The following is a 24108-nucleotide window of genomic DNA, read 5'->3' on the forward strand; positions in this document are numbered from 1 at the left end:
GACTCCTAAATATCCAGGACAATGGACAATGGACAATAGCTTGACTTGGCTAACCCCGCTGCAGCCAATTGCCAGGGGTTCAAGCTGTGACCACAATCCAATGTAGCTAGCTGCCCTGAGGTTGATTTTCCTTCTCATACTTACTCATCAACAGAGTGACAATATAAACTTTGTTGCCCTTTAAGAATTTGGAAACTTGCCTAAGGACAAGCCATAATGGGAATGTTCCACCGCTCGAGACAGTGATTGTCCGATAAGATGCATAGTGGTAGACCTCTCGGAAGGTCATGAGTTCTAGAACGATCGTTAGCATACGAATACAATAGACTCGTATCTCAACACTTGTAGGATTACTCATTATTCGGACCTGGAGGAAACTGGAGGAGCAGGTTGAAGAAGCTTGGAAGAACCTAGCCTCTTCCATATTGTTGCCAGTCCATGCATTGTAACTTGAGGAAATATGCAATTCTGACATAGCAAGCAAGCTACCTGTAATGGATCCCTGTGCGAACTTGACTGGATTAGTAGGTAGCACGCAGTTAGACGACGTTGAAGTTGATGCTCGGAAGATATATCCACCGGCCTCTCTTTAAGTTAGGTAAGTTAAGGTAGCAGCAGGCACTTGGACCCTGAAGCGGCAGCTGAATTGTGGATCTGGCCCGTGCGCAACGCAGCTTCAGCTTTCTCGTTACTCTCACCCCTCTCAAGAACCCCAGCTTCTCGTCAAGTGATTCTCTCAGACTACTAAACACAAGTCTACGAATGGATCTCTTCATGATCTTTGCGACGGGATCGAAGGCTTCGAACTGCTTTATGTCGTTCATTTTCGCGCATCTCAAGACTTGAGTTCTACTTGGGCATTTCTCTTCTCGTTTCTCGAAGCTGGTTCTATTTATGTACACACCCTCACCTCGTCCAAATACACTCTTCTCCATCCTCATCTTCCTCACTCATTGTTCCCCACCATGACCATATGGTGAGCACGATTGCTTAATTCCTCAAAGTGCCATACTCTTATATCAGGCCATTGTTCCTCGCGTTCAGGCCTGACCTTACAGTCACGATGATTGTAGACGAGACGTTCCTGAGCTGCTCTGGTTGAACAGCCTTCGCATAGACAGTCAACATGCCATGCAGCAGTGATGTCGGACCTCCAATATTACTCGTGAAATACTCTATGAGGTATTTATTGCTTGTCCGGAGCGATTATAAAGGCTAATATGGAACAGAAAAGCTCCTGAACAACAAGGTTAACCACGTTGAACGCAAACGTCCCGGCATCACGCGCAACACTCAGCGATAATGCTGCAATCATATGCCGAGGCAGAAGGCCTGCAAAGCTCTGTGCTCGTCAGCACCTCAGCATTGCAACTGCATACGAAATAAACGACTCCAGTTTCATTTTTATCGAAGGCCGCCGATCATCAAGGACCGAGGTCTCTGGTTATGCTTCGTCCAGGCCAAACACCTCTTCATTCACCTCAAGTCCTCCATGGTCCTGGGTAGGACCTCAAACTGCCCTATTTATGAGATAGTATTCCGACTATCCCCAGGTTTCATCACCGCCGGACAATGGTGATAGGCCTCGCTCTTCAGCCTTATGGAATAAGGAGGCTCGCGCGGCCGTAAAGAGCGCGCGGGGGGCAAGAAAACTAGACCTTGATCCTTGGTGATGACAAGACTTAGGCAATTTAGTCTAAGTTTAGAGGAGTCTTTACTAGATTTATCCTAGTAACCTCTTCTAAACTCTTATATTTTCTTGCTCCCTAAGGCCGCGCTAAACATAAATCATCTCGGTGAAAGAATACATTAAGAAAAAATCCACCAAAAGCGAGTCGAGAGAGTGAGGCTATTGTAGTAATTTCATCACCCAAGGGACCACCTGGGGCATGAAGTGATAGAATTTCTAAAGAAAAAAGAAAGAAAGAAAACAGTTGAACTAGAATTGGAATTTCTAGGCATATATAGTCGTGGCTTCCAATGCTGAGTTAAATAAACCAAGGTCAACACACCTAAGGAAATCCCATGGGCTACCCGCAGCCCCACAATTACTCTATTGTTACTATTAGGAACATCTACAACAATACAAACTACTGAGACAATAGCAATTGCATATGTCAAATATCACAAAGGCACAAATTATTGTGATAGATAGAATCGAAATATCTTCTGACCTTCAGTCCATCACTCTCAATCATAAGCATCATCTTGTGATATACGCACATACCTTGACAGTATAGTGATAGCATCAACAGCACATAAAATCGAGCGCATTCAGATCGCATATAAAAATTATTTCCTTGTGAGTTCATAACTTTCACGAAGTCATCTGACCGCCAAACTCATGTTTAACTAGCACCACAATATCTACCTACCTTTCAAAAACGAAACACTATCGCAATGTCATCGGACGTTCCCGCAGCCAATTCTCCTCCTGCCGACGTCGCCATGACCCCACAGGCGATGTTGAATGACGCCGAGGTCGTGGCTACTCGAGTCCGAGGAAACAGAGTTCCTGAAGGAAGTAATCTCACTGTCGTCGAAAAAATCAGCTTCCAAGACCTTCTCCAAGAATGGTGTGACGCCCGGCCCGCGACCATCGGCCATACCCAGGTGCTGACAGAGGAGCTCCGAAAGGGCTTCTTCCCCAAGGTCTTCACCAACTGGGACTCTGATGAGTCCTGCGTTCCCCTTCCCTCAATGGCCCCAAGGACTCTGCAGAAATCGTCCTTCCACGCTGGATATCTGAAGGACAATCTGCCCATCACCCCACAGAAACGCAAGCGGGGAGTCACTGTCCAGGACAACCCGAAGCGAATGGCCCTACAGCCTGCCTACCTGACTGTTGAGTTCAGTTCGGAATCTGAGGGCAAGGAATTGCGCTTTGTCTGGCGAGATGAGAAAGGCACGAGGGTCCCTGTTGACTATATCGAATACAGGGAAGATGTCACCAAGGCACAAGCAATCCAGAGCGCAATCGAAGCATAGGATCGAGACTTAAGAAACAGGGTTGAAGAATACAACACCAAACTCATCATCGCACTTGCTCGCATGCGGATCGTCAGATTCGCTGAGACGGGGACTGACGAACCCCCCTATATCCCTGAGCACCTTCGTGTCAACGGCAGGATTATGCCATGCAAACTCATCAGTGATGAGTTTGCGGAGTATTTTAACGTGATGAAGGAGGTGTATGAAGGCCTTGCAAACAGCCAGGTCGGCGCCCCCAGCCACATGATGTAGATGTGGGATAGTTTGGGCGGCGGGATGGCATAGATGCAGGTCAGGCGGGGGCTATTTTATTATTGCGCTTTGCTACTTGTTTCATTCTTTATGTTTTCTTGATTTTAACCCAGACAAGGACGTTAGCAATACGCATGCAATTTTTACTTTAACAAATAAATACTACCTTAAATCATCACTAATATGAGGCCAGATAACTTGGCGCCATCACTACTTAGAACTGAAACAAGAGGGAAAGGGTAGAGGATTATAATATAAAACTTATTATACTTCCTTTAATATAAGTTATTTAACTTACTAAAGTAAGGACTTAAGATCCTCTCTATATCCTTAAGAGCTTTAATTTAATAGTAAAACTAAGAAATATAAACTTATTAATAATAAATATATTTTATACTTTATATTCTTTTTTAATAATATAATATTACTTAAGTAAGTATTAAAGCAAGCGACTTTATTTTATAGATAATAATAGCAATATATAAACAATATTAAGTTCAGCCACAGTTCACTATCATTTCATGCCTTTATAAGTAGAGGGCATAACTTTTTATTAGTCTAATGGCGGTATAATATAATTCAGGTGGCGTCGACGCCTTGATAACAATAGATTCCCTTTAGACTTCCAAGTTAGAGAGGCAAAGTATCGCGAGATTATCGAGTTATGCACTTCCAGTACTATCATTGAGTAAGACTTCATCACAGTGTGCTGTGCTTGGTCCAGATACCTTTGCCATCGTCAGCAGTAATCTGAAGATGGTGAAGCCTCGCCGCAAGAGACAGTCGGGTATTGCATTGACACAGACACATGACGGTCTAAGATTCAAAGCAAATGGCGATAGTGCCGAGCTCTGGTGTCTGCGAAGACGCTGCAGCCACAGCCACAGCCTTGAGTGCCGAGTATTTGGTATATTTCGGTGTTTCTCTGATCGGAAGTACATAGCGAAGTGGTCGCATTGCTGACTGAGACTTTCCCAGCAATCTGACAGATTGGCGTTGCATGAGACTGGTAGATGAAGCTTCCGATGAGTATAGCTATCGGATGTAATTGAGGCTTGTTTGCATGTGGCATTGTGAGTTGTATATCATGAGACATCGATTATCCACGGAAAAGGATAGCTATAGGATACAACGTGATATTGATTGGAGTCAGAAACGTGAGAGACTATTCGAGTAGTTCCTTACTGTCCTTAGATATCTGGGCTATGATCACTCGATTGTTCTCCATTCGGATGATAACTAAATTGACACGATCTACGGTGGTCTTGATACTGGGAATTAACACACATTACACCCAAGGCCATGCCTTCTCTTTGGTACTCATTGATTAGGGTACTGCTCTACCATACAGTTAGGGTGTATTACAAGACATCAGGTTATGAGACTAACCTCTGGCATCTACTTAGCCTTTCCAGATTAAAAGCAAGGAAGTCATATTCGAGGTTCGAGCTGGGCAACCCCTGACGATGAAGTTTATGGTAAGGCTATTGCTATTGACCTTGACAAACCATAATAACACTCAACTGCCCAACTTACGCCTAGGTCATCTTGATTTCGTGGCTTTGACTTGACTCCTCGCAGTGCCAAGTTTGTCATCCGTTAAGTTGGGCGCAGAATCATGATAGCTATTGCAAAACTCCTTTCAACACTCATCTACAAGGAAGCAACACCTAGCGCCGAGGAGGAAGGTTTCTAAGTCTCGTAGTAAAGTCAAGGCTCTTTGTAAGTTCATCCTACTGTTCGTCGAGGAGGCGCATCTCTTACGAAAAAGTCCCATCTTCCGAATGCTGGTAACCAAAATTTATGTTACCTAAGGGAGGAAATAAAACTCCAGACCTTAAGCCTAACCACTAGAAAGATTTAGGTAACTTAGTATAAATTCAGGATAAGTTTAGGATACCTTTTATAAAGTTTATTTTATTACCCTAAACTTAGGTCTTGTATTCTCCCTAAGGGTTACTATTACTCCATGAATCTACATGAAGTCATTCGTTTTGACTCAGCCTCAAAAACATAGCTGTCCTTCTCATCAAGACGGTAAACAACCATCAAGTGTAGCAGCCCGTTTCATTCTCAACTGCGCCTCAGCACTGGCTAGCTGGCCGAGGTTGACATACCTGAGGCGATGGGGTCTTGGTCAACGGTTGACACTTATTAGTCCAGTCTTCACTTGAAGATTCTTCAGCTCCATCGGTTCGTGTTCCTTGCCTCTTCTAGAAAAGCCAGAGCTTCAGCTTCCATCAGGTAAGCACACCTGAAACCCCAACTCAAAGTGACAAATCCACCAATTCGGCATCGTCAATGCTATTTCTAGCACTAAGCTTTTAAACTCCAACACCGATCTGTCCAAGCTTCTGTTTCAGTTCCAACTCCGCTCAGACCTTGTAACGAGATCCGAATCATGAAACTCAATTCAAGTCGGGATATCGCAGTTACAATAGTCTTGTACTCGTTCTTCATCTCTACTGTGTCGCTGTCCATCATCTTGGGACTCGAGCACGTACCAGGATGGGGTTCTCGAGATAGCTTCACTATTGAGTCAGGTCTTGTGGAGCATCTCCAGACAGACAAGCTGCTCAAAATAAGACGCTGAAGAACCCCAGATCCTAGTGCCCATCATTATACTTGTCGTAGGTCTTCATATACTCGAGTATCTGCTTCTCCACCTGTCATCAGAAAACCACCGCAGATGCCAGCTCTGAGATCGGACCGTCGAAGTTTTAGTGCAGACTAGATATCTACAGAGAAGTTTTGATCGCCGATCGCTATTCAGCAAAAGTCCAATCTCCCCCAGACGAGGATCACCAGTATTTCACAGTGCAGTGTAGTGCATGATCGTCCACCATATGTTTCAGGGTCCTCCAGATACGTCAAGTGACTGGTGACGCCAAAGCGCTAGATCTGCGAGCACTCATGCCAATCTCTATTCCAGAATGCAACTCTCTTAAAGTCTCAGTGACATCGTTCAAATCTCAAGCTCCATCGTCAACTCTGACCGCCCTTCTCTGGCGTTTATTTGCGCTTCTGGAGCCACAATTCGAACAAAGTCAAGCGCCGTAACGGTTTCCCCTGATGGTGACCCAGCCCCATTCTCTACAGCACCGCGTTCTCATGCAAGACACAGCGCAACATCCTTCGAGTGGTCCAAGCATCAAAAGGAAATGAACGAGCGCCTCTTTTAGTGCTAGAGGCCCCCACGGACACGGAGCACGCAAGAGGTTCCGTCTTTTTTTTCGTGTTGAAGCCGCTACGATCGCTTGATGGCTGAGGAAAGTGTTGTCTGAGACACTGACGCTGTTTGATACAGCTTTGTCTGTCGCAAAGTTGAAGGGAAGAAGCTTGGAGTCGTGAGAGAGACAGAGACAGTGACAAAGAGAGAGACAAAGTGGAGGTGACTAACAATTGAAGCTCTTGAATCAATTGAGATGAATTTATGAAGAACCCACCTGAAATACGATGAATTGAGCAATTCAATTGGCCCATGAGACACAGAGAAACATACGAGACGAATCACACAACACCCATGCATGCATGTCTCCCGCCTCATTGCTTTTCCCACGTGGGTCAACGTCTCATGAAAAGAAAGCAAAGACATCATACAGTAGCATGAGAAACGGGCAAATGCAACGTAAACCCCATTGAGCAAAGACAAGACAAGACATTCTCGCATTTCCAAACCCACAAGTAATTCAAAGGTCACCATCTCCACTGCAATTCGAGCTTCCCCTGACTGGCTAGCTCTAAGGATTTGCTGACTGTGCTCGAGCATAGACCTTGACTCAAGAACGGTGAAATATAATTAGCGATGAACTAGTCAGATTGACAGGGCAGAATCGCATGTACATACAGTACAGTAAACTTAGGTGTGAGTGACCCCAATCGTTCAGTCCTCCCGTGCCGTCTTCTTACTTTTTACTGCTGGGGATGGGATTGGATTCAAGGGGCAGATCTCAATCAAAGATGATTGCAGCGATGAGGATGAGCTAGACTGACAGGGGTTGACCGCTCAGGGGAGATCTGCAGGTACCTACTCGACCTAGATTCACCATTACACTCACTGTTCAATCTTGAAAAGGGCATGAATTATTTCGAGATAGACGGACCATAACTACATCATCGTCTATGCCTTCTCTTCATCTTCTAGAATTTTCATTTCATCTCTGGTGACATCCCGAAATTAACAGTAAATCATAACGCTACGGCATATTAAATTGCCTTGACGTGCCTCACCGAGTCGATTCATTTCCCACCTACCGAATGCGGCAAGTACTTCTATGTACCTCGTCCACCGCCATTTGTGAGCGTTCCCTCAAGTACCCCACAGTATCTCTCACTTACACCCTGTCTTTGATCTGATGTTCCTCATCACCGCAACAACAGAAGCAAAAAAGTAACAGGGGACATGATCAACAGTTCATGACGAGATACTGTACAGACGATAGAGTCATCGATGCATTGCATTGCATATGGCATTCCATTTCCGGAATCAGTATCAGACAGAGGCAGCACCAACACAACACAAACACTTTTGAATTCCGAAGGCGGTCAAAACAGTTCTAGAATCGTTCTTATTAATGCCCTACCAAATGTTGCCAGCCTTTCCCGGTCTGTCGACGAGACGATGCTGTCGGTGGCTGTTAAGTTTAACCCCAGACTCAGGTACTTGTAGCGGCCGCGCCGAACTAAGGTAACCACTTCACCACAATCAATAGTCTCAGACTCAAAAAGTACAAACATATCACAAGACATCAGAGGGTCTGTCAAAATGTGTAGCAGCAATCGTGATATTGTTATTCATCAGAACAAAGCTAAAACTCCATTCGTGTTATGCTTGACCGTCTTTTTGCGGTTCTTCATTAACAATTTAGCTGACAAAAATCCATCCAAGAGACCTGTCCAAGGTCGTAATGCTTGCAAAGCATGTTTGATATATCCCAAAACGCCATTCTCAGTTCGAGTGGTGAGTTAATACAATACAACGCCGGTTTTTCTTGTCCAGCAGAATATGTCCCTAGAACGCCTGCTTCCTTTGCCCTAGGACCTTTTTTTTGGGTCGATACAGAAGATAGTAGTAACAAAGGAGAAATATTAGAGGCGTCTAGCACCCGCATCCGTTTTGCCCAGTCATAATTCGTAAAAGTACAGGTCAGGTCTTCAAACCTTGACGCTTCGCCTTCTCGCGGCTGCTGCCAATCCTTGCCTTAAACGGCTACGTGTGCCATTAGGTGTCATTGGAGATCCGGGTTCAGACATAGGAGACATAGGAGACATTGGTGCTGAAGACATCCTCCTTTGGGCGAACTCGTGATAGGTTGGCGCCTTTTGAAGAATGGGTTTGGGGGCTCTCTCTTCGGAATCTGTGCCTGGTTCTTCGCGAACCTGCTCCATGGGGAAAGTGGGCGTGAAGAGGGAAAGGTTATCCTTGGATTGACTGGCGAAATGGGTGTTGAGCGAAGGTCGACTTCGCTTCTTGACCAAGCTTAGTGTACGCTTGAAAACACCGGGTGACTTTGGTGTCTTGGGCCTCTCAGTGGCCTCTTCCTTGACCTCGGGCTCAACTTTGGCGAAGGGGTCAATGCTGAGAAAATCGGGTCGTTGCTTCTCAAGACGAGTTCCCATGCTGCTTGTTCGGGGTGGGTGCATGACTGATCCGGAAGAAGTAGTGCAGAAAGACATTCGTCGGTCGAGAACGGGAAGAGTAACTGGGAGGGTGGTGGTTCTGCGGAGGCGGCTAGGAGGTCGAGATGAAATTGACATTCTTGATGAAGGCCGGGAAGAAGCTTCACTGATGATGCTGGGAGAGACTGATCGTCGAGGGAGATCAATCACTGAAGGTTTTCCAGAGAAGACAACTGAGACGACCTTGGCAGTGTCCTCATGACTTCTCCTTCGAGTTGACTGGGATTCATCGCTACCAGAGTCGAATTCGAAATCGGAAAAGTCATCGGCGGAAGAAGACGCATCCTCTTCTGAAGAGAGGTAGACATCATGGGGAGTAGAGAAGGGAGCTTGACCCTCGGGGGTAAGCTTGTGTGTCAAGAGACCATCGAGGCATCTTGAAGCTCGGAGTGAGCTCTTGGCTGGCAGCGCAGGGGCTGCAGAAAGTTGTCGTTGTGAAGGAATCATTGTTGTAGGTGTGCTTTCGGGAGACGAGTCGGCATCGGCGGAAGGAGAATAAATAGGAGGCTCGACGGATAAAGACTGTATTTGAGATCGGGGCTGTGACTGTGTTTGTACCCGTTGGGCGAGAGCAGTATCAAGTTTAGGTGCGTCAAGCTCCCTTTGTGGTTGGTGCGTCACTGCTAGAGACATTGTCGATATATGTTATAATTATTGAATTCCCCTTAGCAGGCCCTTTGTAAAGAGGGCGGGGTATAGAGGAAAGGGAGCGGAAGCAAGAAGTCGTGAACAAATGTCGTCAGGTCTTTCGTAGTCAGGTGGTGTTCGACGACGGTCTTGAGAGTGGCCGGTAGCGAAAGTGAGACAATGGATCCAAGACAGAACAAGACAAAACCAGACAAAAGAGACGAAAACAGAAAGAATGTCTTTGTCTAGTATTGGTATATTGGAGGGATTCCTTGGAAATCGATAGTTGAGTTGAATGGATATTACAGAGGGAGAATAGTTCCGTGAGGTTGGGGGAGTAGCATCCATTAATATGAAGACAAGTCCCTGAGAGACTCTTTCCATTGCAAGCCAAATGGGCAGCAGCACAAGGTTCAGCCCAAGCCAAGGTCCCAGGTCCCTTCCAGATCCACTTGAGCCACATTCTGGTACGAGAATGACCGTGTGAAGAGGGTCATCTCGTCACACTGTATACTTGGGAGAGGCAGGGGCGCTTATGGTGGCAGGGGTATGGGGCATAGCGCAGAGCATGGCAGGGCATGTGGCAGGGTCTCCATTAAAGGATGGATCCCATTTTCTACGTATGGAGCCTCCTCAGAATTAGGTCCGCCCAGAAAAGTCGTTGAAAAAGAGGCGATAGAATTTGGGAGTAGGTAATAAGTTAGCCAGCCTCATCATCAGCCTGGTTACAGAGTTGACAAACATCGATAGTCTTTATTTCAGTAAAACAGAACCCTTAAAGACCACGAGACTCTACAGCCACTGTAACCTCCACCACGAGTCTCGAGATGAGTCTGGAGCCACCTGAGTGAGCCTTGGCACTGACCTCTGTCTTGTATTGAGTGAGTCTTGTGCCGTCCACGAGCCGTTTCAAATCCCCCACGCTACACCAAAAAGGATGAATAGTGATTGTGATATCGAGGCATTAAACGCCAGGACTCTTGGGAGACCTGTTCGTTCGCTACGAATCGCTATCAGAGACATCGGCAGCTTCAGATCCCGATTAACATGTTTAAAGTCTCTTGCGTTTGCTGTATGAATATGATCTACCGGATGACAAACTCCGAATGTCAGAGACGTCGAGATTGACGTAAATACCTTCGAGTACAAACATTTCATGTTTCCAGTATGCAGTTACTGTGTTGATGTGTTTTGCATGCGATCTTCACCAACCTCGTGGGTTCACTCGTGGTCTTTACCTCTGACTGGTTTATCAGTATGGCGTCGTCACCAGACAACGTGGACATGAATAACCAGCCTCTTCTAGTTCGTCATTTCAGGTCAATCACTCACATAAATCCATACTGACTAGCATCGATTCGAGTCACTGTATGTCGAGCTTCTACAGTGAGCCATAGCATTCTGACTTGATGCCCTTTTTATCCCTGCTTCGAGGCTTGCAGTTCTAGTTAAAGACGGACTTGCAAACGTGCATCTGCACCCAAATGCATGATTGGGCATCTTTTGGTCGCTGCAGATGCTACTGTAGGCGAGGCACAGAATGATTGATAAAAAGTAATCCCGAAAATTCCTCGACACCGCTTTCTTTCGACAGAGTCAGAGTCATAGTCATTCATGATCTGCACAGGTAAAAACCTTGAATGCATTCCCTGTCGAGGCTCTGACTGCAACCCTTTGCCACAAGAGACTCAAATCTCGGGTGAAAAGAAAGGCCCTGGGCTATCAAGAGATGACAGTCCAGGGCCCTTGAATATTTTTGTATCAGATTTGTTACCGCCCGTATTTTAGAGACTGGTTGCATTTGGGTCGCCAGGCCATTGCGGTGGGTGGTGATGATAACTGATTAAAAATCCGTGGTGTTTGCTCAGCTGGTCTTGTCTCTGCGACCTCGTTTTCGCGTATCACCAGCTCAGCGTCAAACCACATCCGAAAGCTCCACACCCACAGAGGAATACATCTCGAGACAACTCACTTACAACTCACACAATGTAGCAGACAGTGTAGTTGACTTCTATTGTTGGTCTGATCTGGTCAATCTTGAGTAATCACGCCTGAATGGGGTCTCTACCGCGCCAGCCTGCTCAAGGCATCGTCTAGTGTGATCTCAACCCATTCACGGCATGGCTGTATCCATTAGACTGCATTAGAAGACATGATGCTGCATACCAAGACGAGGCGATGTCTTTGAGTGTATCCGTCCGTACCTAACCTGCCAACTCACCAAGCGGAGACGATGCAACAGCATGCAACATTGGAGTGTGTAGTGTGAAGTGTTAACGCAGGCACTGAGGAATCTGAGGCATAGACTACCAAAATGTATTTCTTGAGTGACACACTGTTTGTCGTGCCGCGCATTAGTTGTGATGCAGGAACTTGACAACACACGATCAAGATTGGGCAACCTTGTTCCTTCATGAAGCGCCCATTCTCCAGCTCATGGCGAGTCTCTTGCTCCAACTGGTCCCGCTAACATCGGTGATCCGCCATGGTATCGTACCAGGAGGACGCATTCTGACCAATCATATCATACAGTTCCGAATACTTCCATACACCCACTTTGTTCGCCTTTTTTGTATCGCCAGACCGACATTTGCGTCGGGTTCGACAGCGAGATACGATGAACCACTACCGTTTTTTTTTTCTCCGGCAGAAGAAAAAGTCTTGACTCAAAAATCAATCTAAGTATCAATTAGTGGTGACCTTGTTCTCGGACGTATTCCCATTAGACTTATCCCTGCCGGGTAAAGTCTCAACTCGGACGACAAATGTGCTCATCTTGTTGAGACCTCATTTGAAGATATTCACTCTATCAACCTTAAAGCTCCCTTGTCCATCCCTTGACATGGGAATCTATAGGATACAGCCGTCATTCTATTCCCTTTACGCTTCGCCCTTTGTAGCTTTCAACCGTTAGGTCTCGAACCCCTCGATTCGGATAACCCCTTGACATCTGAGTCTCAGGTTAGTCGGCAAAGCGCCAAGGAAACAAGGGTCCGATCCAAGGGTCCAAATACTCGACGCTGATACGCTAGAACCGCTGTCGCAGGTTGGTCTGATGCTAGATGATGATGGACACGGAGAATCTTATTCCAGTATCAAATTCTGCACCTGAGCATTCGACCATGTCGATTTGATAAGGCCAAAGGACATTCTAGCCCGCGAGGATGAACACAGTGAAAGATATTCTGAGCTACATTGACGAAATCGTACTGGTACGGCCGGAAGCGATGTGTATGTAAAACAATGACATTTCCGTCCGAGATGAGGTCAATTTGCTCCGCTCTTGATAGCCTCATATCATTGTATGAGCGCGGTCCTGAGTCGCCAAGGGTCGGCTTTACGAGTTTTCTGTCTACAGACTGACAGAGGATGACTATCTTTGCTGGCTATGGATGTTGGGGGTACAATAGCTGAGTTAGTAGTCACTGAAAGCGTCCATTCTCGGTCAAGGCGTCTCGTTGGAATGTATTTGTTAGAGTAGTCCAGATCCAGGCCAATTGAGAGGCTTTGTACCATTGATAAATTCCAGCGTCATATTAATGATGATTGCCTTTGTTATTGACAATGATCTACCCGTGAACCCTTATTTCATTGTTGAAGATTTTCGTTATGAACATGGATTGGCTCAAACTGGATGACGCCATGGTTTGAACTTGCAGAAGCGAAGAGAGCTTTCCCCAGGTCCACATAACTAAGTGCGCCACAAACCTAGCGCCACAGTTGTCTTCTGTAACGTCACAGTGGAGTGTCACCAGCCACTTCGATGTGAGATCTAGCTAACTCAGATCAGGTTAGTGTCATCTAGCTACCCGTCCAGAGTCTAAATTTGGGTCTGCTCTAAGCAGCCATGTCCTTTTTTAGATCCGAAGTGTGAACTTTATGTGTCTGTCTAGACTTTTGGGTGTAAACTATTTAGAGTGCAAAATTAGTCTGTACTGTGAGTACAAGTCGGCACAGCCGTGAAGAGGATGCAACTATGGGTCTCATGATGATGATCTCCGCTCCCTTGAGGAGCTGACAAGCAACCAGCCAACTCACGTTACTATCTAAAGCTTAGACATGATGGCTGAGTTGGCTGTCGTATTGCTTCACCCTTGAGAGTCCACGTACTCGGTCATGGCAAACAGTATCAACAGGCGAGTGGGTGATCTACAATCAATAATCGAAACATTTTTCACCCACGTTCCAGCTTGCCCGGGCCGAAGGCAAGAGAATGCCTATGAAACTAGACGTGCCAAATAAATTCCTCCCTCCGCAACACTAATGAAATACCAAGTGTTTCTGTCGCTCCCTTGCCACGACCGACCCAACTATTACGGTCTATCGGCAACATGTCTCAAGTTCACCCACACTATAAATCTGTTTCTCGCATAGTTTCACCCTTGCCTCGTGCATTCTTGACCTCGTTTCATGGGGCGGACCCCACGTTGATAGCATCCCTCACATATTGTTTTCTTCTCTTACCCCACGATTTCGGTACAGAAGCAATACTCTCTGGAGTAGAAACATTTCACTGTGTAGGTACGGAAGGATGAGGCATTGACTGACACGCATCTCGTCAAGGATCTAAAGGATGTTCGCGTTTCCGAGTAGTTTACTGTACCCGTTGGAGGACGGAGACCCGGATGATGACCGCCGAGAACCGGGGCTGTCTGTATCCGTGAAATACATTTTAGAATCGGTGCAATGTCATTTTTTAAAATATCGCATCGTTTATTAATAGATACAAGGTGATATAAGCCTGAATGAAAATTGAATGAGTAAAAAAAGAATTGGGGGGTGTTGATGGAATCGTACCTGTGAACAAGGGTAGTCTTGGAGATGAATAATCATTGTCACTGAGATTGCTATGATGGGTATCAGGGATCGCGTCCTGCATACGCTTTCTGTTGTGCGTTCTGATTCTTCAATAAACGTAACCAAATGCTGGAAGATCTTAGAAGGTTCTTAACAATACCAGAAGGAAGTAAACCCCTTCATCATTTCCTTCTCTGCCTCAGGGTTTATATCAAAGTTACCAGTGATATGCTGTTGAACATTGCCTTGCATGGCTTCTGGTCTTTCTTTGATATGATACGAGAGAAAGCGATCTTCAAGTCGCTTTGTCAGGAGTATCGTCACTTAAACCCAATAATTCTAGCATCCACTGCCGATTCCAGCAAATTAGGTATGTGGTAGGTAGGTACACTGCCCTGATACCATTGGCCTGAAGGTTATGTTCCTCTCGATCCTATATCATTTTGGTTCGAAGAAATGATGTATCATAGGTAATTGATGTACACCATGATGTTTATACTTGCTAAACCACATATACATGACTTATCTGGCGGGAACGACCTGTCGTTTGTAGTCTAAATTCAATAAGTTCACCTAATAATATTCTCCAAATTTATTTAAGTTCTACCTGATAATGAGAGGGTGCCTTAACTCTAATCGCATGTAAGGTTAAAAATGATAGGGCTGAGAATACCCACACTCTTGCTTCATGTCATGATGGTTAAGCTCGCGGAGTTTCATAGAATTTTGTTGGTGAGGACCCGAAACACCTCGAGACAAGTATGTATAGCTGCCTCTTTCCCATCTCAGTAACAGAGTCTGACTTCCATTCCTAGTACTTCTCTGATCAACAACTTGCTTGATTACCAGCTATGCGTCCTCTCCCTCAGCCTCCTTGGATGCGCAACTATCGCAGGAAAGTGCCTAGTATCATCGCCAGTATCCGAAATCACCCTGAAGGAGTGGCACCAACTCTTGAGAGCATCCCGCAAATCGATGAATCCTTGAAGGCGACCGAGCCGTTTTCCCCCTTTTCCACTCTTATTCGCGACATGCAAGAAACCGAGTTCAAGCGCTGGGGTTTCGTCATATTTCGCTCTGTTTATACTGAAAAATCTCAGACTCAGTGGGAGAGCTACATCGAGTTCTTCAAGGCAACAGTTGAGGATAAACTCAAGCATTTGGAACTTTGGACACTCCTCGAACCACACCTTGAATGGATCATCATGGAAGATTGCGAAACTCTCAATAATGCGTCGAAGGACCAGGTACGCGATCAGTTTTCTCAGTGGGCCTCTAAGCGATCCGTTGGAAGAGATGGTGCCGGAGCAGAGGATCCATTAGCGGTACTTCTCCCAAGATACCGATATTGCATCTATGTTGACCAGAAATGTCTCGACACCGTTGACCAATACGCCGCCTGGGTCGAGGCAGGCGCTGAAGGTCATAAGAGAGCTGTCGTTTGTGTCATGTTAGACGCAAAATGCAAGCCCGGAGGACGAGGCAGAAACGGATTTCCTTCTATCGAAGGATGTACCAAGGAGTATACAGGCTGGATTTACACCGGCCTACAAGGCATTCCCGGGCTCTACGACAATCTGTTTCATCAAGAGCTGAAACAACAGGATGCCCCAAGACCCCCTGGGGTAATGCTCAGCAGAGACTTAATGCCCATTGATTAGAAGTTACTGAAGTCATCAATACTGGCGCCACAGATACCATAACAAACAAATATCTCCCAGGTGGTACGAGCAACACAGACTTTTGTAAGAGTCGGCGAGAGCTAACGTGAAAACTTCGATGGCAACAACAATAACATGCTTAGGAACAAATCATCTCCATGGTGCATGTTATCTTTTGAGACCTTTTCTTTGTTTCTCAGGAAGCCGGCATCTCCTGGGGGCACTGTTGGCTATAACTGCTAGGCGATATCAGTACCAAGCCAAGCTGTCAAGCAACCAAACTTAGCAATCACACTGCGGAAATTGATAAATACACAGATGCCTTAACATTAACTTTTAATTGATCATATATATATAACTCCATAAATCATTACCTACGTACGGGGGTTATCTTGGGACCTCTGTCCTAGGTAGCAAAAAGATTGATATAAGTTTAACCTAACTTAATCTATATTTATTAGAACTTATATGGAATATAATTGACACTCATCTTCGAATCAGAGGTTTTAATGCCCTCTGAGGAGTGGATAGGGAAACATTTACACCAACTCACCGTCCAGAAAAGACACCATCTTAATAAACTCGATAAGAGGCTGAGTTTTGGCATCTCTCAATATTTCCACAAGTCAACGACAGATAGAGTTCTGTGGGTTGATGATAAACGCACACCCATTCTCACTTGTTCTATAATTTCTACCACGGCCATGTTGTGGCATTATCCAAACACGATGAGGCATCTCTTTGCCGTCAGGCAAGCTGAAGCGGCGGCGTATCTATTCTCAATCGCTTGGGGACAACAGCTAGGTTTCAGGTACCCGTACGAAACTATGACTTTAAGCGACAGCTGCCTACGCATTTTGAACACAAACGTGACAGAATGTTCGCCCGAGCTGTTTTACCACGCCCCTATTCCGTGAGCTTCGACTCTCACAAATGCAAATATATTGCTGACTTTCCCTGCCGTGACCTGATATTTAAAGTACTTGTGAAAGAAGAACTGGTTGAGATATGTCACCAGAATCGTTACGACAGCTTGATGGAGCTTCGACCAAAGATCCAGGCCGCGTGCAATACGGATATGGATGCTGTGGCATTCCTCTATAAGGACACAATTTTCCCACGTAAGTAAGCCCGCCCAACGCAAAGACGTATAATACAGTTAACATATTACTTAGCAACATACATGGTCGATTTACTGCTCCTTTCATACAATATATATTGCTACCGAGATAGGTAAGTAGCCCGATATATCCAATGCTTCTCATCACTAAAAGCCAGGCAGAGCTACTGGGAAATTGTGCGATGTTCAAATGATGGAATGGCGAGTTCATCGTGAATCAGACAAACCACTCGAGTGCGAGGACTGTTTGTTGGCGCCAATCAAGATAGAGTTGGAGGCAGGTATAAGTTACAAGGATGAAGATGCATACGAGTTTCAGGATATCACGTCAAGTTGCAATGCTACAGGGTACGATTACACAAAACTTACTCCGTATGCAACAACACTGTCAACTGAGTGGTGGGCCACAATGGCAAAGAGTGTTTCGGTAACGCCTACTGATACAGTATCAAAGAACAGATAACTATCTTGCCCTGTCTTGGGGGAAATTTTTGTATACCTCAGATAGATGATAGTAGTCGACTGTTCCTCAACTGGTGTGTGGACTTTGACATGAGTGTCAGTGACAGAATGACAGGGATGTTAAGCATACATCACCATGCACAATAACGTCATAAATCTGCATGCGGTTTATGAAACCTGAGTATCGAAGCACGATTGACGTACCCGGTAGCAAATAAATTGACCAGAGCGTCACAAATCTTGCTTCTACCCTTGGATCTTCATAGCATGTGCTGTAAGTGATGCAACCGCAGAAGGGCAGTACTTTGCACAGTATTCCTCAATTCTCAAGTTGACCTGCATGTACATCGTAGGATGATGTAGTAGTCCCTTGTATAGCAAGGACGTGGCGATATGTTATTTCTGAAAACATTATGGTTTCCAGACAAAGGTATGATAATTAAGGCATCGAACTTTAATTCTGGAATGAATTGCCGTCCATCACTGAATCCCTAGCCAAAGCTGAAACACATTGGAATGTCAACCACACATTATTTGCAAAAGTCTATTCTTCGAGATCTACAGAAACATAGATCTTTCAGTCAACCTAGGGCTGCCTCAATCTACCAGCGATTACAAGCAACTTCTCCTTTACAACTAACTGCTAGGGTATTTTGCATAACAACCGATCCCAAGAATTAATCAATCTCAACTTCCATTCCCTTCATCCACCATAACCTCATGATGCTCCATCATCCGTCACTTCAATCCTCTGCCAAGAGCCCAAGTGACAAAGGAGACATTAATAGTATAAGTTTACGGAATAGACCTCTAGGGCCCACAGGGATTAACCGTAACCTGTTAAGAGGCATTCCACTACCACAGTTCTCGACTGCGTCGAGGGGTTCCCCCACTGCTCTGAGGTCGCCATGGATCAGAGCTTCCATTGAACGCACCTTCGTCGCCCCCTTGGCCAGGCACGGCCAGAAACACGCCAGCTCCATTGCCAACCATGACACTGCGTCGAGCATCTCCTCGGTCCCACCCAGACCCTGTGACATCAGCCGCCAGCCCGTAGCTGCTAACCGGTCGGCGAGACGGTGCCGCAGCAGATCTGATCATTGGATCAACTGATACAAAGTTCCATTTGCCAAACTCGTCGCTCTTGGTAAAAACTTCGAGTGTGTGCGTGGGAGCTGCCGAGGAGGGATTGCGAGGAGCGAATGGATTATTAGAGCTGAAGCGTTTGCTTGGTGGTTGGATATTCGACATGGGCCGCCTAGGCACAGGAAGATTCGCTGACTTTGGTGATAGATTTGATGATGGGAAGGCAAACCCTGGAGTGGATTTCGCAGATGAATTGGACCCATTGCGTACATGCCCTCCTGCGAATGCAGCATTGGGAGGTGGAAGTCCTTGTAACTGGTCAGGGAAACTTTCATCGTGAACGTAGAGTCGCCTTAGTCTAGGAAAGCCGCCGCCAAGGATGGAGCTCGCAAGATACGAGTAATAGCCCATCGTTACACTGGAGAAGGCACCCGCTGAACATGAAGAAACCTCAAACCGCAAGGTTTCTAGCGTTCGTGACGCCAGTGGGCGTGAATTGGCTGAGGTTGGAAATTGTTCAGAAACGTTGGATTGAATGGCAAATGTCTTGAGAGACGAGGCCATTGTGAAAATTTCCTGCAAGCTGGCAGGGTGGACGCCTGTATCCTTAAGCGTCAGGACTGTCAGAGCTTGCTGTGTCTCTTGCCAGGCAAGATACTCAATAAGGCCCTTTAATGTCACTCCCGGTGTATCCTTCAGCACTAATTCCTTCATAGGTGGTAGCGTAGGAAGACCATCTGATGAGGACAGGACCTCATCCGAGAGACCTGGCGTGTTTGATACCTTGAGCGCCTGTAAGTTGGTGAGACTACCAAGAACAGCCCGAAGTGTCATGGCATCAATCGCGAGGTCATTCAATTCTAGCACCTCAAGATTCGGCCAGACTTGACCCGAGGCGAGCATGGCCAGGCTTCGCTCGGAACCTCCCATATATGTCATTTTTCGAAGATTAGGACATCGAGCTTGGACTTCGAGGCGGAGGGTCGCGTAATGAGGGTCATCGCAAAACATCCCCTCAGGCAAGTCGACATATCGTAGGTTTGGAAGAACCGCGATGGTCTGGGCAAGCTCAACCTGGGAGGATTCGCGCAACATGTATGGAAGCTTCAAATATTGTACGGACTTTCCAATACGTGTAGGATCATCACGGACAGTACGTCGGAGGAGACGGAGACGAGCTTGAGCAGGATCCTCAGGGACGCCATTGCGATCGAAGCGGGAGGTCTTTTTACGTTTTTCGGCAAGCCATTCTTCTAAACGGCAGTAGTGGACTGGATCGATACGAACGCTATGGTATCTAGGAAACAGTTAGCTGTTGAACATGACCGAACCACCATGACACGACTTACAAGATCTTGACCGCGCTGGGCCGCCATGCGCGACAAACTTGAACACAATGAGCTAAATCACGAAGGTCGCATAGCATGCACCGGCTGTCACTCGAGCTTGCGCTGCCCTCACAAGTATCATAAGTCTCGTCAAGGGCGTGCGGGCAAACAAAAGTAAAGATGCGCTCGAGCACCTTTGATGGCAGATGCGAAAGGAGATACGCTGAGTGTCGAGTTGGAGGATATAACGGTGGGCGTCCAGCACCAGGAGGACGGAACTCTATAGGAACAATGAAGTCTGAGCTCTGGCCGCCACTACCGGCCTTGTCCTTCTTGTTCCGACGTCGGAAGGGGTTTCGCATCTTGGCGTGCGGTCGTCTGGCTGTAGGGACAGATCGCGAGTGGATAGAGACAGGGAAGATTGGAAGGGCTCACAAAAAAGAAAGAGAGAAAAATGGTGATATAGAAGAGAAAGAATGAAAGGAAGAAGGAGTAAGAACACGCAACAGAAATCGAAGAACAATAGAGGCTCAGGCTCTTTTGAGAGGCTGAACTGAATGGAGACCAGGTCAGCGAGCGAGAGGCGAGAGGAAGAGGAGAAAGTGAACGAGGGGACTTTATTAAGATCGAACCCCAACTCCAGTTGAATTCTGGGGAACTGAATAGGTAATTACAGGGGGGTACCACCAGGGTACCTGCCTTTTCGGATGTGGATGGCAGCACGTGCGTGCCAATGAATGAGACTCTATATCCGGCATTGAGGATGGGAAAGAACAAAGACCAAGCGATGCGGTAGCTTGAGCTAAGCTAACCCAACCAAAAGGGCAAGAATCAAATATTCTTATTATGCATCTTTCTTCAAGGCTGATGTTTCAGGGGATAAACGCTGTATCCAAACGGCCTGCAGCCTTACCCCGCCAGCCCGCATTCCTCTGCACTTTCAGAGGGTGGCGTTTGTCTCTAAGCGCGTGGCCTCTGCGCTTTGATGCTGTAAGGTAGCTGATCAGCACCTCCTTGCTCACTGGCAGATCATCGATCAGCAGGGGGTCAGAGAGAGGGACGAGGGACAGAAACAGAAACAGAGCACAGAAAAAAGTCTTGGCTGCCAGGAATGGAATAAAGAGACCTCGTCAATATCAAACTTGTCCTGCGTATCACAGGCCGGCAAACATTACATTGCAACGCACTGGATGGCTTAAACCTTACCCCCTTTTGCTCTGATATGCAGTCAGCGGAAAAGGGGTTGGATCTACAAGTGCCACGGGCGTAAGCGCCTCTGTCTCTAGGTGAGAAACTAAATGAGGGCAGGATCCTTCAGTCCGAATCAAATGCCTGACTGCGTTGCGTTGGTGTTGCCCTGCGTGTCTCTTTTCTCTGTCTGTGATAGCTGTAGGACTCCTCGCATGTGCAGCCAATGGGTTCCTTTTACAGCAAACATGGGCTCACAACCCATGTCTTTAACTGGGCAAACCAACGCATTTGGTCGGCAGTCATGAATTAAATTGGATCGCTGACTGTTCGTGTTTGCTTTTGCTTTGCTTTTGCTTAATTTGGACCCCGAGCATGACGTCAATTGGTCGCGTTTCATCTGGTGATGGTGCGTTGAAGAACTGAAGATGCTGGCAGGTCTTGGCTAATGAACTGACACAACTCGACTAGACTAAATAGACACGATCACTACTAACAACCCGGCTTGTTCGAAACGTTTTTAGCATTCGTATTTTGACGCAGACCACCAAATTGAGAATGTGTACTTGCTGGCCAACATCGATATCTTCAAGGCACCTTAGGCTCCCTCCACTGGGGGGCTGTGTCGAGGTAGCCTTGGGCAAGGCATTGAATCAATCAAAGGTCATAATCTTACCCAAAGTCTCGTGGGAATGTTCATAATACAACCATGACATCGTTTCATTACCCGTTTTTGTTTCAATCATGAAGCGCTTTTTACAAATCCCTACCCGCTCTCTCACCCGTCGATTATTCTCACAATCCATAAGCCAAGCATCTTCACGCTTATACAAACCTCTCAACCCCGGGACATCAGAGATTAGACTCCTCAAAATACCACCGAACCCCTCCTCAGAATTCGAACTTGTCACTGTATCTCTCGACGATGAACCCAAGTATGCGGCACTGTCCTATCTCTGGGGCGATCCCGAAAAATATGGCCAGGTCACGATCAAAGGAAACACCGTCAAAATCCCGGACAACTTGGCTTCAGCCTTTCTCTGCGTTTTAAGCGATGACTCTTTCCGATCACAGTCACATGTCAGATACCTTTGGGCTGATGCGATTTGCATCAACCAGAACGATCTTGATGAGAGATCTCAACAAGTTCAACTTATGCGTCGTATCTTCCAACGCGCACATGTCACGTTTGCTTGGGTCGGACCAAAAGATTATTCTCTTGCCTTTGAAACTATCAAAACAATCACGAAGGAGATCTATGAGAATACGCCCAGGAAAAATGCTCCATATAAGACAAAATTCGATCTCGAATGGCTGCGGCGGCATCCTATGCTTTGTATCGACAGAGGATCCGATTTACCAAACAACCACTTGAACGATCCTTGGTCTGCTGTAGCCGATTTCTTACAACACCAATATTGGCAACGAGTTTGGATATTCCAAGAGATTGTTCTTGCAAAACAACTTGTCTTCATCAGTTCAGGGGAAGCTAATCTTTCTTGGTCTATGCTTCGTGATACTCCCCAAAGTATAATTTCTGTTGCCAGAGACAAGAAGCCCGATTTCCTACCAGACACAGCATGGAACCTTCTCAGTGACCCGATTTCATGGGGGAAGCTCTCATGGCTATTCCTTGCGCAAGCACGTTCCAAGATCCCGGATCCAGATGGCTTCAAAGGGTGGGCTGTGTCAACTTTTGCAGCTAATCTACAGGCCACCGATGATCGAGATTATATCTATGGTCTTCTCGGAGTGTCTGGGATACCGATCACTCCTGACTATAGCCCCAAGAACACGACCTCGCAAGTCTATACCAAGTACATTGCAGGCTGGTTGAAAGCTGCACGCACACAACAAACTATGCATGTCCACAGTCCTCTTGCGTTTTTGTCCCTCGCGGGCACGGGGAAATATAGCCACTCTGATCTGCCAAGCTGGGTTCCCAACTACAGAAAGAAGAGGGAAGCTTCATCACCCTGGTGTTATAGTGCTAGCAATTTTCGCCCCACCGATGAAGGTGACCCGACTTCATCTCCCGCTCATCGTGCATGCTACCCTTATGTGGTTGAAGAAACAAAAAGTCTGTTCAGTTGGGGTAAAGGTATGGGACGTATCACTTTGTCCACGACCTGCTGTCACGATTCTGATCCACAGATCTTGGCATCCTTCATGTATTTCGCAAACTCTTTCACTACGCGGAACTCGAAGTATGTTACAGGGATCTCGGCTGCCCAGGCTATTATCAGACTACTGTCCATGGACAAAACCAGAAAGGTCTCTCAGGACCTTGTCGATAATTCTTTAAATCTGGCCATGCTGATCACCTATTTCAATATGTCCAAGTCCCAGACTGTCACAAAAACCTGGAGCTCAAATTGGGATCATGATCTTCTCAACATGGCTTTTTCTCCATCAGAGCTGGCTTCCATGAAAGTCAGACTTAATGTACTTGAAGAAATCAGCTCCTGGAGTCTTGAAAGACGAAGAAAAGCTGTGTCAGGAATCATGCCAGTACTCTACAACTACAGATTCTTCGAGACAAGTCAGGGATACTTAGGCGCAGTTGACTTTGACGTTCTTGAAGGAGATAGGCTTTGTATTCTCCGGGGATACAAGGAGCCAGTCATCCTGAGGCCAGATGCAACGGATCGCTACACATTTGTAGGGCCAGCATATGCTGTGGACGTGAAGACTGAGAACACAATTCCAAGCTTACGATCTCAAGGACAATGGTTTGAGTTACGATAAGGTCGAAAGGGAGAAAGACACTAAAAGGAACGTACTAAACATTAAGCTTATTTGTTCTCGATGTGTCGATGTCTTATGTACTCTACGTACTGTACCTTTGAAGTACATTTGTTACCTTATTAGTAGTGTAAGCTAACAGCTTGCCTCTTGACCCTGCCAGATGGAATGT

General features: G+C 46.3%; 5 protein-coding genes across 5 annotated transcripts; 3 read left to right on the top strand and 2 right to left on the bottom strand.

Moving 5' to 3' along the window:
- Nucleotides 1-2400: 2400 nt before the first annotated feature.
- Nucleotides 2401-2988, top strand: FTJAE_8942 (uncharacterized protein; the record flags this gene model as incomplete). Its single annotated transcript, XM_037355812.1, has 1 exon — nt 2401-2988. The coding sequence occupies one exon, from the start codon at nt 2401-2403 to the stop codon at nt 2986-2988; it is 588 nt and encodes a 195-aa protein (XP_037203994.1).
- A 5409-nt stretch (nt 2989-8397) lies between these two features.
- On the bottom strand, nt 8398-9555 carry FTJAE_8943 (uncharacterized protein; the record flags this gene model as incomplete). Its single annotated transcript, XM_037355813.1, has 1 exon — nt 8398-9555. One exon carries the CDS (start codon nt 9553-9555, stop codon nt 8398-8400), a length of 1158 nt encoding a protein of 385 aa, XP_037203995.1.
- Nucleotides 9556-15197: 5642 nt separating this feature from the next.
- On the top strand, nt 15198-16007 carry FTJAE_8944 (uncharacterized protein; the record flags this gene model as incomplete). The annotated part of the gene is made up of 1 exon (XM_037355814.1): nt 15198-16007. One exon carries the CDS (start codon nt 15198-15200, stop codon nt 16005-16007), a length of 810 nt encoding a protein of 269 aa, XP_037203996.1.
- Nucleotides 16008-18444: 2437 nt separating this feature from the next.
- On the bottom strand, nt 18445-20365 carry FTJAE_8945 (uncharacterized protein; the record flags this gene model as incomplete). The annotated part of the gene is made up of 2 exons (XM_037355815.1): nt 18445-19972; nt 20025-20365. The coding sequence occupies 2 exons, from the start codon at nt 20363-20365 to the stop codon at nt 18445-18447; spliced, it is 1869 nt and encodes a 622-aa protein (XP_037203997.1).
- Nucleotides 20366-21935: 1570 nt separating this feature from the next.
- On the top strand, nt 21936-23939 carry FTJAE_8946 (heterokaryon incompatibility (het-6OR allele); the record flags this gene model as incomplete). The annotated part of the gene is made up of 1 exon (XM_037355816.1): nt 21936-23939. One exon carries the CDS (start codon nt 21936-21938, stop codon nt 23937-23939), a length of 2004 nt encoding a protein of 667 aa, XP_037203998.1.
- Between the last annotated feature and the right edge of the window lie 169 nt (nt 23940-24108).

This window comes from Fusarium tjaetaba (assembly GCF_013396195.1).
Source record: "Fusarium tjaetaba strain NRRL 66243 chromosome Unknown NRRL66243_c0000198, whole genome shotgun sequence".
NCBI classification, from domain to species: domain Eukaryota; kingdom Fungi; phylum Ascomycota; class Sordariomycetes; order Hypocreales; family Nectriaceae; genus Fusarium; species Fusarium tjaetaba.